The sequence below is a fragment of the Gopherus flavomarginatus genome, chromosome 4 (assembly GCF_025201925.1).
Source record: "Gopherus flavomarginatus isolate rGopFla2 chromosome 4, rGopFla2.mat.asm, whole genome shotgun sequence".
NCBI lineage: Eukaryota > Metazoa > Chordata > Testudines > Testudinidae > Gopherus > Gopherus flavomarginatus.
The window spans coordinates 117,480,677-117,495,264 of record NC_066620.1 but is presented as its reverse complement, the minus strand read 5'-3'; the positions used below and the strand labels follow the sequence as shown (position 1 = coordinate 117,495,264).

Here is a 14,588-nt window from a genome sequence, read left to right as displayed (position 1 = left end):
TATTTTTCAAAATTAAAGGGAAAAGTAATTTTCTGTCTGAAAAAATTCTACTTATGCATCTGACAAAGTGGGTATTTACCCACGAAAGCTCATGCTCCAATGTTTGTTAGTCTATAAGGTGCCACAGAACTCTTTGCCACTTTTACAGATCCAGACTAACATGGCTACCCCTCTGACACTTGTTGTTAGACCCCCTATGATACTGTAACTACAATTATTGTTCTCTTTTTTCAGTTTATTTACTTTGTACATTTGAGAGCACTCTATGTACAGTCAATTTCATTTTTCCCTGTGTAGGTAATTAGGCCTTGTGCTCATGTGCTGCTACATTGAATTCAGTGGGTTTTTCCACACTGGGACTCCACTTGGGTGCAGCGGTCTGCACTAGCAGATTAGGGGCCTTCAATTGTCAGTTTTCTTCGTGGACTTTTTGTACTGCAATAAGGGAGAGTTATTGGTAAAAACAGGATATTGTGATAGTGAATTTACAGAAATTGACAGGGAGGATCAAGCAACTGTGATATCTGAAATTACTTTTTAAACTTATAAACTAATTTGATTTCAAGCTAACTGTTTCTCTTTATTATTGAAGATTTTAGCATTGCATGAACAATATTTTTATGTAACACAAAATTAGGCACTGATACTGCACTGAGCTGGATAAGGAAGGACCCCCCAACACTTATATGAAGCTTCACTGTCTGGTGCAAAGGTCTGCTTTGCTAGAGCAGCTTGCAAGATCAGAATCATAATTATTGTCATGTACTCATCATATGTTTCACCTAGTTCTATAGTTGTTTTTTGTGTGTTTTTGTTCTATATATGGATATATTCCTATATATAAAACCTTTCCCAGACTCTTGGTACTGACTGCACAGATTTAACAGTACCTGATGGGACTTATTACTATAAGATCCTCCCCCTATAAAGAAAAGTAATATTTAAAGGAACCCCAAACCTAAAAATAGCAAACGACTGCTGCATTTTTCTCCTTATTATTCCTTCAACGTCGGCATTAAATCAGTGGAGATGATGCACCTAAGCTGTAGCTCTTGTTTGTGGCTGTATTTTTGGTAACGCTGATTACTGCTGCTGCCGCTGCTGCTTTCCGGAGGCTCAGGCGCAGCGGCAGCTAGAGCGAGGGGAGGAAGAATGAGACACCCCGGCGGCAGCGGCAGCAGCAGTTTCCCCTTTCCCCAGCCCTGACTCCACGGGCGCATGCTCACTTCTGCCCGCAGCCCTGGACCATATTTGTCAGGACTACTCGAGAGACGGAGAAAGAGAGATTGGGGGGGTAAGAAGCGGCTGGTTCTGATCTAATCTGTGACCCCGTTAGGGCGGTGCAATGCAAACGGCTGGTGATGGTTTTTAATTTCCCCCCTTAGGTGAAGATGAAAGTTAGAGAGAGCGCGAGAGATAAAGGGAGACGCACCTCCTCTCCCTTCCTTACGAAACATATCTGGGGAAGCGGAGAAGGGTGTGTGTATGGGGGGGGGCGGGGGGAAGTAGGGGGCTTCTCCAACCCCACCTCTGGCAGCAAGGATGGAACTTAATGCAAGGGAAAGTGGGCAAGTGACTCTCAAGTGGCTGGAGAGCGGGTGGGTCACTGGGTATCTCACTAAATAATAAGTGTGTGAGTGTGAAAGAGGAACAAAAGAGAGCGCGAGAGGTGCCTTGTATTTATTTATTTTTCTTCCCAAACACACGAAGGGTGGACTAGAGAGAGGAGGGAGCTTCTGGGAAATGTGGACAGTGGGGGGGGGGGGGGATTGGAGGGAGGAGGAAGGAGAGAAACATTTTGCAGACCTGCCCCACCAATGAGCTTGTCAGTTGGCTCCATTTAATGACACTTATGGGGCACTGCTGTGTCGCTAGGAACAATGTAACGTGGGTGCAGCGGCTAGGATTTGGAGGGGGGGGGCATGAGTGTGTGCGTGCGAGGTTCATTTGGGCAGGTTCCCGACACCCCAAAGGGGAGAGGGGCGTAAGGGCTCCAGGGGGCAGTGGGCTTTTTCACACCCCGATTTTCGCGTCTTGAAGCGGCGAGCGGTGGCGGCTGCCGGGATATACCGGTTGAACGTGCAGCGTGTCCCTTGTGCAAAGGCCTGTTCAGCGCACGGCAGAGAGAGTTTGCATTTTCTTCTGCTTCTGCACTTTGTGTGTGTGTGTGAGGGATATTTAAAATATCATCTCCCAATTTCCGCCATTTTGGGGAAAGTTTGCACACACACACATGTACAAAAAAAAAAAAAAAGCTCCTGGCAATTTTTAAAGAAAGGGGTGGGGGTGGGGGTGGGGGGCAGTCTGGCTGGAGCGTGTTTGGTTCCTGTCGGTGGCGTGTGCGGAGCTTCTCTCTCTGCTGTAGACGTGGGGAGTGGGGTGGCTCCTGGCTCTCCGAGGGGGCTGTATGCGATTCATGGGGGGCTTGGCTCCTGTCACTCTAGGGACTGTAGGGTTGTGCTGGGGGGCTTCTGAAAGGCGGCTTGTGTGTGCGCGCGCGCGTGCTGACACACGTGTAGAAATGTGTGTTTAGTTGGGGGGGCAGCAGTTCTACAAGTTGTGGATTGTTGCTTACCCTATAGATTTTGGGGGGGGAGCATTCTCCCCCCTCCCCCCGCTTCCTGCAGCCTGTGTGCACAATAACAGGATATCTACCAGCCACTTGCTCTAATGGGTGATGAGGCAGCAAGTTGGGGTGGGGGTGGAAGGCGCTCGCACGAAACGTCCGCCCGCCCCCTCCTCAGCGACGGATTGAATGTGGGACACAGAGCGGGCCGGGGGACACAAGGTTTGCTAGGCGGCGGGGGGAGCAGACGTACAGGGGCCAGATTCAAGTTCCTCCCCCCCCCGGTTCCTTCCCCCCCTCCCATCGTGGGAGCGGACGCGCCCGAGAGCGTGAGAGAAAAGTTTTCGCGAGGGGCTGGCTGCGCCTCCACAAGGCGGGAGGCTGGGGATGCGGAGAGTAGCTGGCTCCTGGGGGAGGGAGAGTCCTCCCGCAGCTCTGCCTTTACCTTCCCCTTAGGAAGGAGGGTAATTTCTCTTCCAGGGGACTCCGGAGATTGGCTGAGCACGAGCGAGGAGGGTTCAGTCGCAAATCTCCCGAGTCCGCCGGAGAGCACTCGCCCTCCTCCCCGGGGGTGGGGATGGAAGAGGAGAAGGTAAGTTTCCCTCTGACTTGGGTTGAGTGAGGGAAGACAACCTCCCCTTCCCGGATCCCGTCCCCGTCTGCCGCACGGGGGTGGGGGTGGGGAGTCACAGGGGCCCGGTGCACAAGCAGTGTCCCTCTCTCGTTATGCAACTTCCTCAGGAGCGCTTTGCGCCCAGTTCCTGCCCGCACAACTGCGCGCTCGCTCGTGCGCTCACCCTCGGGGTGGGCATTGCTGCCGGGCAGGCAGCTGAGCGAGGAGCGCTCCCTTCTGCCTGCCCCCTCCCCGTGCTGAGTCTCTGGCGCTTTAATTGCGCGGGGTAGGCTTTGCCCGTGTTTATTTACTAAGCATCGCGTCGCTCTGTTGTTGCGCAAACCCTCCAGCAGCTTGTGCTGCGGTGGGATTGTTAATCGTGGGGACGCCAGGAAGGTGCATGCAAATACTTTCGGCTTTTTGATTTCTGCCCTAGTTTTCGGGAAGATATGGATCTGAGTTCAGTACTTCAAAGTTTCAAGTGCAGCAAAAGAATGCCGCAAAAGTGGCCAAGGAGGGACCTCTACTGGTGGAACTGAGATATCCACCCTAGGGAGGAAAATGCAAAGTCGGCCTGCATTTGTAGTTACCTCTGATTTCCTTTTAGATGTCAAGATTAATCTCAAAAGAATGCTCAGGCAAAAATATCTGATTAAGAGTGTTTCTTCTACTGTTCCTGTACAACTCTAGCTGTACATTTTGAAAAGTGACGTCCCACTCCCCCCCTCCTCACTTGTCACTTGTTTTCAGAGGTTGGGTTCTTAGCAGTTCCTGAAAATTAGGCCCCTAAAGGTATCATTTGCAGGCTAGGCACAGAAAAATGCCTAGCTTTTGATATTGTAGGTCACTGTTGTTTTCTTGAAGTATCTTTGTTACTAATAACACCGTGTGTAATAAATTTGAAAGTTTTAAAACTAGTTAACTTTTAGGCAGTTTAATTTTGCAGTTTTACTCAGATTGACCACAGCTGGTCATTTTCACTTTTGTTTTTACTCATGAATTGACACCATATTTTTAGAGCTCGCAATAGAAAAGTGAGTGTTGAAATAAAAACCGAAACACCAAGTTTTCTATTCACATTGTTTTAAAAAAGCTGATTTTACCACCCCCCAACAAAAACAAAAAAACCTATGTTCTAAAGTAATAAAATATTTATAAGCAACTTTAGACATAATGTGCACTTTAGGAGAGTGATTCCTTACAAAGGAAAATGATCTGATTCCCAATAGCTTGGATCACTGACTTTAGTGTTAACATCTATGGGAGAGAAACTAGAGATTGAAGATGCTGGGTCATTTTGTTTAAATTCTGAGAAGTGTGGGTTAATTGACATTCTCTGTAGTATATTTTCAACTGCTATGTACAGTCTAATTTTTTTTAATGAATCAAGCAAATGAAGTGCTGATAGTTCTGTCATCTCTTTGGGAGACTATTCCATAGTATAATAAATGTGTTTGTTATAAAATGTTCATTTACATTTAATTTGCTGTTAATGTTATATCTTTCATTTTAAGTCAGCTTCATTTAATCACTTTATCTAGAAGGGTGCTTTTAAAGGTCCCAAGAGCTTGTAAGAAAAAAAGAAATTGTTTGACTACATTGTGAATGTTTGTTTTCCTCTTAATGACCAAACACTTGTTGAGTTTAATTGGGCTTCACCTGTTGTGTGTGGAGAGAGCCGAGGGATTGCTAATTGAATGGGTTACTTTATTTTTTGTGTTACTTTATTTACCCTTCATCTTTTTTTATGCTGCTTATAATTAGGATGGAGGTGTGTGTATGGTGTGGTGGCAGGGTCTGAGGAATCAATGGCTGCGCAACATGGTGATTACAAAAGAAAGAGAGTGATTGTAGTAGTAGCTTGTTGTAGTACTTCAAGAGCAGATCTGCTGATCATAAGAGCAAATGTGGTGTGAACTACATGAAGTCTGAGAGAAAGAAAAGTCTGTAAATGCAATAATGCAGTGGCTATATTAAGAGCTGGAGAGACTTGAATTCTTTGTTAAAGACAAAGTGACAGATGGGAGCTGGTCACTGAGCAGAAAAGAATGGCCAACTATGCAGTGAAATTAACTAGGGGGATCTTATTTCTCCTAAAAATGAATATTTCAAAGTAAGTGAGATGAAGTGTAGCAGAAAGATTCCATAAAGTACAGTACAGTCCTGTCCAGAGAGACATCCAATCAGGAGTTGTGAAGAACCAGTACTTTTAGTCCAAAGAACAAATAAAAGTAGGCTGAAGTTTATTGTAAATCTTGGCCATCTGGCTCAAATAATTAAGAGAAACTATAGAACAGGACATCAGAGTTCTTTTACTTAGAAATACCGTTGATTAGATTAAACCTCCACTCAGGACTGCATACACCATAGCAGATTACACAACTGATCAAGTGGTTCTCTAGAAAAATTTTGCCTTTATGTCATCTCTAAACAAAATTGGAGATACCAGTGATAGACTCTTTTAGATTGGTGGCATAACTGTTTACTGAGTAAGTATTACTATGGTACTCTAAACTATAGATAGTTAAAAAGACATATTAAACAAGGGCTGTTTCTGTTAGAAAATATTGCCCATTTTCTAGCAATGGTGCAGCAGTATTAGTGTTAGCGATGGTGTAAGCACACGGGCAGAGATGGGGCTCAGATGCAAACTCTGATGATTTTCTAGTGTAGATGCAGCTGAAGAATATTTATGGAGAAAGACTTTAAACTATCATACTGATAGGGAGGTACAACCATATGGAAGTGTCACTGGAGAATCCAACGAAGAGGAAAGACACAACAACTAAAATAAGAAAATGGATAGAAAGGAGATAGAAATAATATTAAATGGATACACCCTAAAAGCTACTCAGTTTTTAAAAAGAGTAAGTTACAAATTATTATCTACGCTTGGATAATAATTTGTCCAGTGTTGATTTTTTTTTTTAAGTAGCTTACCTCCCAGTGGCTAAATTAAAGACCTCCATGAACAGTTATAGGAACCTGACTGATTAGATATGGAAAAAAGTGAAGCTTACTGTACGCAAAGTGCTGTCAAATGCACAAAGTAAACAAACTGTAAAAAGAGAGAGATTTTTCTCTAATATCTTTTCTTTAGTTGTATTTGGTGTTTGTGACAACAGAACTTTAAAGAGACTTAGGAGTGTGACTTTTTTTCTAGTTCATGGCACCCCTGTAAGTAGCGAGGGGAAAAAATTAAGAAAGAAAGAAAAATGTTAGTGTGTAGGAGGAGTAAAAGTGTGAAATATGCCCAACTTGTTTCCCACAGAGGATAATTAAATGATCACTTAAAGGGATAGTGGGCCTAATATAGTAATTTTACAGTGAGGAAGGGGTAATTCTACTGCCTAGTACTCCAACAAGTTCAGTCTCACTGTATTTGTTGTCAATGGGACAATAATTTACACAGATCTGTGACTAGAAAAGGAGGAGCCTGGGTTGTCTGAGGAGAGGCTTTTTGCAGGTGCAATGTCTAACTTTCCCTGCATGTGGCTTTGTGGGGCATGGTGGTGCTGGTATTTTTCAGCCTACCTGTGATACTAGGTTGCCTCCTTTTTGCTCTCTGCAGTAAGAGCAACCCTTGAAAATTTTCACTTAGTTTAAGGGCTGAGCCGCTGCTACTTATGAGTCCATCACTGGTACCGTAAGAGAAAATGGATAGCCTTTCAGCTCCCATTGGATAGAGGTTATAGATTAATAGGTTTGGAGCCCTAATGCATTTTTTCGCCATCTGACCCACACGCTTTCACTCTTATGCATTACAGCAAAGACATTTGCATGTCTGTCTAATCTACTTACCTAGGTCCCATATACTAAACCCATCATAGTGGTACCTAAGTATCTGAAAAGAGTTATATACAAGCAGGTTCTTTTGCCCCAGTAGTAATATTTCTAGTTTTGAGATCCACTGTCTTCATTGCTGAGTAATTCTGTAATGAATTAGACCCGCTCTCTGGCTAAAAAATTATACATACAAGTTCTCTTCAAATTTCCAGATAAGACTCTAGATTATCAGAACTTGGGTAGGTGACAGGTAAATTTTTCCAGCATTGACTTAAATAATGAATGCTTCTATTAGCATTGATTTTTGACGCATACAGTACCTTACCTTATAATTACTTTTTTAAAAAATACTTGCACATTTAATTGACATATCCCTCCCATATCTTTGCTTGAAATCTTTAAGTAGAGAAGCTTGCAACGGATGACACTTATCTAATTTTTTTAACTCTATTATTCTTTGTGTCTGTTCTGTGATGCATGCATTGCTTATTAATTCCAGTTGGTAAAGATAAATGCTTTTCTAAAGAAGGTGTGCAATCTTATTTCAGATACTTGTTTGTTTTAATAAAAATACGATAAATATGTCTAAAGCGGAAAGCTCATATTCAAATATTTAAGCTATGCTTTGCCTCTTCAAATCACCGCAGAAACATTAATTAATCCTCACAACACATCTGAAAATATTATGTTTTACAGATGAGAAAACTAAGGAGAGAAGTGATTTTTTTCAAGGCATATGACAAATGCTGCCATAGGTTCTAATCTAAAGCCCATTGAAGTCAATGTAAAGGTTCCCATTGATTTCAGTGGGCTTTGTATCAGGCTTTTAGAACTCAGATGTTCTAAGCTCTTAGTGTAATCTAACAATTAGGACATAGAACTGTCTCTTGCTGTTAAGGTTTGGCATAATACTTCCGTTATTTGGCCACAACTTATCTCTCTATATGACTACTATTTTCGTAAAGCACCATATATGATTTGCAAAATGAGGTATTATCAGTTCAAAGAACCATCAAATCAATGCTTTAAAGGATAAAAAGAAAACGAGGAGTTGATAGATACCCAGTAGTCTTCATTATTCTGTGTTATATAGATGTAGATACAGCATATGATTTTTATCCTTTCCTTTAATTTCTTCACTCTTGTTCTAATTTCTTTCATTGGCCTGTTTCTTTCTCCTTACCACCTACAGTAGAGGAAGTAATTTAGAGCTAGCAGTCTCAGATTTTTCATCATTTTTATATTCAAGACCCCAGAAAGCCAGGAAGCAGCGATTTTTGTCAAATACAGGTGCCTCTGGCAACTAAACTTGTTATTGGTCAGCACAATATAACAGTCCCGTGGTATTATCAGCCCATGGAGAGAGGGCTGTCCTGAAGTCTGGAAGAGAGTGCCAGTGGTTGAAAGTAAAAATTGTGCCTGTAATGTTGGGTTAATTTTAAAAAAAGGAAAAACAGTAATGAGTGTTGTTTGCATCCTGAACCCAATTTTTTTTTGCTCTGTTTTTTATGCTTCCCGAACAGTAGAGTCTAGAAAACATGTTAATCACGTCTTGAGGCCAGCAATGGAGAGAGATGGTTAGCTACAATCAAATTAATATGTATATGGCCTGCTTGAGAAACACATACATATACACTTTTGTAGTCAATATTCCCTTTTCTTCTGTCTCTTAAAAATATATATCTTGTGTAAGAAGATTAGGTTGTAAGGGTTATTTTCCTTCCTAATTAATTCTTCTCAAATGACTACAGAGCATTCTCAGTGCTGAGAGCAGCACCAGCAGAGATTGGGGAGACAGCTGTAACTTCTGTCTGCCCCTCCCCGGTAAGAGGCAAGACCTTCTCCAGCGAGGTATTAGGCAATGTGGGAGAAGCATGCCTCAGCAGCCTTAAGCCATTAGAACACTTACACTATAACGAATAAACCTACAGATTGGATTACTGCAGTGTGCTGTAAACAGGGGGATATTTTAAGATTACTTGGAAACTTCAGCTAATACAGAATGCAGCTGCCTATTTGCTTAGCCAAGCTCCTCAGAGCACGTTACTCCAGTCATCTTAAAACTGCATTGGCTTCCAGTTTGTTTCCAGATACAGTCCAAGTTGTTAGCTCCTTATGGTTTGGATCATGTGTTTCCGTGAGAGGACTGCCTCTGTCTTTAGGTCCTACCACTGTATTTTAGATCAGCTGCAGCATGCCCAGATTTATATGTCTGCAAGTTGGAGAGGGGATTCATGGTGGATCTTAATTCTGGAATTCACTTTCTTCCTTGGTCAGATAGAGTTAATATCTGTTGACCTTTGGTGATAGCTGAACATTCCTCTCACTATAAATGTTAGAATATATATATATAATTTTTTTTGCAGGTCTTGGATTTGTTTAGTTTACACTGCGCTGGTGTAGATTTATTTATACTTTTTTATTAAAAAAGAATAGTACGTGCACCTAGAACACATTTTATAATTTCATTATATTATATATGATTATATTTAATCATAGACATTAGAGATAAAAAAACATCCAGTTCATCTTCCTGCCAATTCAAGATTGTTCCTCAAAGTATGTAAAGTTTTTTCACAATACTCTCTTTAGGCCCAGATGTCTGCCTCTCAAGTCTCTGAACCCCAGCTGTCACGTGCACGGTATCAGTGGTTCCCCACTGAGGTCCTGCACCCTTACTCATGTTGAGTAGTACTTCTTTAGTGGGATTATTAATGAAATAAGGCATTACTCACAGTGGATAAAGGTGGCAGAATCAGGCCCTGGGAGAACTACTGCTAAAAATGGGAGGAAAACCTACTGAAATCCAAAAGCTATCACAATTGTAGACACAAAAATGGAGACTAAATATTGAAATGACCGCTTCTAAGGGAAAGGTGGACAACGTAACCTAATCTAATTGCGTACTGTCCCTTGAGTTGGAGCTGTTTGAGAATAAAAATGTTTTGAGTTATTCAAACTTTTACTCATAAAATTTCAAAAATACTAAATTCCCTTCTGCTATGTTTACACCCCTTTCTTAAACTCTGCTTTCTGTGACTGAACAAGTGAGTAAATTCACTTAGAGCAGTGTTTCTGTAAACAGCATATTCTAAGAACAGATTGGAGAAAATTTGTGGGAAATTGATTTTGAACTTTTAAACAGGAACATTCCCACCAGAAACCTGATTCTAAGAGTAATGCTCAAACACTTGTAGAACAGAGACAATACTGTGTGACTTACATGTCCAACTGAAACCAACCAACATTTCGAATTTCAAATATTGAATATGTGCAACAAACTGCTTGCAAACGATCTGCAAGCTAAGTTTTAGTCTCAGAAGGTATTTTGTAAATAAATATGAATAGCCGCTAAAGTTGAAAAAACTGTAAGCTGCTAATGGACATTTCATGAACCAAAAGAGAAACTAAATTATAGGCTACAAATAATTCACTTGTACAGATTATAGTAGTCTTTATTAAAAAAAAATAGTTTACTCTGGTTTGAACAAACAGAAAATCAAGTGCAGTCCCATAATTTGAAGATTCTTGGGTTTACAAGAATATGAGGAAGGTGAAGAGTTAATAGCCTTTCTTGACAAATGGCTGCTTGAGATTTTGCAGTTCAGTGTAACTGATGACCCTTTCATGATTGCGAGGGGGATTGGATCACAATCGGGGAAAGTGACAAGTGCTGTGTAACTATTATTTCTTGTGTAACTGATTTGAGAGAGACTCCTACAGCAGCAAAGGGCATTGAAATCCATTATTTATAAGGGTAAACATCCTTTTTCTTCTGGGTTCGCTGCAGCGAAGCAAAAGGAGATCTAGTAAAACAACAACGCTCCGTGTGTGTGTGTGTATAAATATATATGTAAGAAGATGTTTGCATAAAGTATTATATACATTCTATTCAACTTCATGCCTGGAGTACAGACTATTTGGAAGATTTCTTTTATTCTGAGTCAGCCAGCAAACACTATTGTGTACTCTAGAAGTGAAGTTTAATTTGGGCTTGGGCAAGAAACTCACCTAAGCATATTACCAGCTATAAAGAAGAGCTAGCTCTCCTAATCAGTACTTAACATATATGCTTGTGTTTGTTTCTTGCTTCCTCCATGTATAAAAAATACAATTTTCTCATATAAGCCTGTGTGCAATTTGAATTTTCTGATTTCCCTCATATCCAGCCTATCTCCATTAATGAATGGTGGATGGACTGCTGGTGGATTTATTTTTTTATTTTTTTTAAAGGATTGCCAAAGATAGGCGCCTTACTTTTGTGGCATTGGCTCATATTTTCTGCATCTTGATAAAGCAAGTTATGTGTGTTCTGGATGTGAGTGGAAGGACAATTTAATATTCATTGTGTAAAGTGTGCTTGAAGAAATGTCCATGAATGAAACATCAACTCGGAGTTAGGTTTTATCTGAAAATGTTTTCTCTTTTATTTTTTCCAGTGCATGCATCATGAATGAATCTGCCTCGAGTGCAAGTGGCCAAGAGTTTGATGTATTTAGTGTTATGGACTGGAAGGATGGCATAGGTACACTGCCAGGAAGTGACCTGAAGGTAAGATAATATAATGTGTTTTTAAAAGACCGTAATAAAAACTGTATAAATGCATAGGGAAGAGGAGGGAGTATGTGTCATTCACTGGTCAGCGGGTGTTGTGTTCCTCTCTGCGCCTGGTCCACAGAGGATGTGAGTCTGTTACAGCCCTCAGCTAAAGGCTATTTAAGCTGAAGCTGTAGAAACTCATGCTTTTAGCTCTAGAGGTCCCTGGTTTAATCCCTGGTGTCTGTTAAAATGGCAGCTGTCACACAGACACACAAATATACAGGATAAGCATGAGTGCAACTCTTAAGCCAGAGTTCAAGTGCCCAAAAGCCAGTAAGTCTCAAAAGCTGATGCTGAACAATCAACTTTAAAATGATACTGTTGCTTTTAAATCTATTGTTGTTTGCAGTGTTGTTGTATCTATGTTGGTCCCAGGATGTTGGTGAGGTAATGTTTTTTGTTGGACTAACAGACCTGGAAAAGAGCTCTCTCTAGCTGGTAAGCTTGTCTCTTTCACCCTCAGAGATAACCTCATCCACCTTGTCTCTCTAACTTCAAATCTAGTCAGTTTTAAAAATAATGCACACAAACGAAATTCACCTCAGTAGGAGCATCAAATGAATATGTCTGATTGTTAAGACATTTTAGACATTTGAATAATACTTTTGTTTTCTCTTCCAAAGTATAGATCATGACTGCATGTTTACTAGGATATAATGATAAGTAACATTTTAAATATTCTGAAATACTTAAAAAAAATAAAATATACATTTATACCTAGTAGTTCCGGTTTATCTCTTTAGGCTTTCAAGCCTGCTTGCAGAAGGCCTTCAGCTGCTTAACGAAAGATATGGCTATTATGTTGTAGACCCTTTCTTACAAAGTTTTTATTAATGAAAATAGATTTTTTTATGTAATTCCACTCTGACATTGGTGAGGTGTTTTTAGAATATATTTTTAAACAGGGTCTCAGATATTCATTTATAAAAAGAACAGGAGTACTTGTGTCACTTTAGAGACTAACAAATTTATTTGAACATAAGTTTTTGTGGGCTACAGCCTACTTCATCAGATGCATAGAATGGAACATATAGTAAGAAGATATATATTCATACAGAGAACATGAAAAGGTGGAAGTAGCCATACCAACTGTAAGAGGCTAATTAATTAAGATGAGCTATTATCAGCAGGAAGAAAAAAAAAAACTTTTGTAGTGATCATCAAGGTGACCCATTTTAGACAGTTGACTAGAAGATGTGAGGATACTTAATGTGGGGAAATAGATTCAATATCTTGATGATCACTACAATTTTTTTTTTCTCCTGATAATGGCTCATCTTAATTAATTAGCCTCTTACAGTTGGTATGGCCACTTCCACCTTTTCATGCTCTGTGTACTTATATAAATCTTCATACTATATGTTCCATTCTATGCATCTGATGAAGTAGGCTGTAGCCCACGAAAGCTTATGCTCAAATAAATTTGTTAGTCTCTAAGGTGACACAAGTACTCTTGTTCTTTTTGCAGATACAGACTAACACAGCTGCTACTCTGAAACCTTTCCTTGATAAATGGCTCTGGGTTAAAGAACTGTATGTCCACTGGTGTTTTAAGATTGTGTTGTTGGAATGAAGTTCCCTAGAAAGTGGGAAATGAGTTTCAAATTTAGGATAAATAGACACCTCCTACCCCGATATAACGTTGTTCTCTGGAGCCAAAAAATTTTAATGCGGTTATAGGTGAAACTGCGTTATATTGAACTTGCTTTGATCCACCGGAGCACGCAGCCCCGCTCCCCCCAAGAGCACTGCTTTACTGCGTTATATCCGAATTTGTGTTATATCGGGTCGTGTTATATCGGGATAGAGGTGTATTATGAATGTCTTTTTGACTACATTACATTAAAAATAATATTTTGGAATGCTTAAGGAATAGGATGGACAGAACATATTGCAATGCCATTGTATAAATCGGTGGTATACCCTTCGCTGGAGTACTGTGGTTAGCTCTAGTCACCTTATTTCAGACGAGAGAGCAGAAACCAGGTTGGATTGCTTTGATAGTGAGTTAGGTCACCAATCTTAATAATGATTTAAATCAGCAAGCAGGAAGCCTTGATTTAAATAATAGATTATGATTGAGTCTTGCATTTGTACTTTTTAGTTATTTTCCTAGTGAGAGGTCAATTTCATTGGTTGGTAACTATTGAAGTATGTTGATTGGCAACTAAATATATCCTTTACACTAAATTTGGTGCTTCTTTCTGCTAACTAGGAGGGTGCACTACATCTATACACGTTTTTAAGCAGTTATATAGCTTACCTTACATTTATTCAGATTCTTAATTTTTTACATTCTTAGGTTAGAAAATGGTGAATGATGCATTTCCTGTTTACTAGATTATTAATTTATTTTTTATTGAGAATTCAAATATAATAGTGCACAAAAACGGCTTTTAAAAATTAAGTAGAACTACCTTAAATATGCTAGATACCTAAGAATTTTTTTATCAAAAAGTTTATCAAAACACGTTTTGCATTAAAACTAATTTATTAAACGAAGAAGGTATTGCCTGTAGTTAGTAAATTGAACTGATTGTTTCTAATTATCATGTCCTTCAAGTTTTTAGAACTAGGAGAATTTACTCTATTTCACCTAGTTTTTATTCATAGATTGGAAGAGGAAAACAAGCCTTCCTGGATTTTTTGTTTTGTTTTTGTTTTGTTTTTAACTTTCAACTGGTTTATTAAGTTTTGAATGAACTAGTCACTGAACTGAACTAGTTGAATTAACTGAAATAAAGAAAATATTCTCTCTGCACCAGCAGAGAAGGGTCTTGCTTTCAAAAACTGGTTCAGCACTTCTACAAACTCAAGTTCCAGGTGCTTAGCCAGTGATTTCCATGTGGTTGGTGGTTTGATTTTCTTTAAAACTTGAGAGCAAACATGTACTGCTTAATGTTATTTTTGTATTTAATTTAAATTATTTAAATAAGTGTTAGTAAGTATAGGGCTTGACATAGGTTATCAATTTCAAATTTAATTTTATATAAGGTTATTTATTTTAATAGGTTAATTGAATTT

At 39.8% G+C, this 14,588-nt stretch overlaps 1 protein-coding gene across 6 annotated transcripts in view; it reads left to right on the top strand.

The window, feature by feature from the left end:
* Positions 1 to 1,207: 1,207 nt before the first annotated feature.
* The window catches only part of L3MBTL3 (L3MBTL histone methyl-lysine binding protein 3), a 164,441-nt gene continuing 151,060 nt past the window's right edge, over positions 1,208 to 14,588 (top strand). For 2 of the 6 annotated variants that reach the window (XR_007773887.1, XM_050949542.1), the window contains exons 1-3: positions 1,209 to 1,294; positions 3,047 to 3,158; positions 11,405 to 11,516. Coding sequence is in view for 5 of the 6 variants with exons in the window: in XM_050949542.1 (XP_050805499.1) it covers positions 1,219 to 1,294; positions 3,047 to 3,158; positions 11,405 to 11,516 (300 nt within the window). In the remaining variant the exon portion in view is untranslated. Of the gene's footprint in view, positions 1,295 to 2,767; positions 2,789 to 3,046; positions 3,159 to 3,444; positions 3,466 to 3,950; positions 3,972 to 11,404; positions 11,517 to 14,588 lie in introns of those variants that run through there. The other 4 variants (XM_050949544.1, XM_050949547.1, XM_050949545.1 and 1 more) reach the window with 4 other exon arrangements.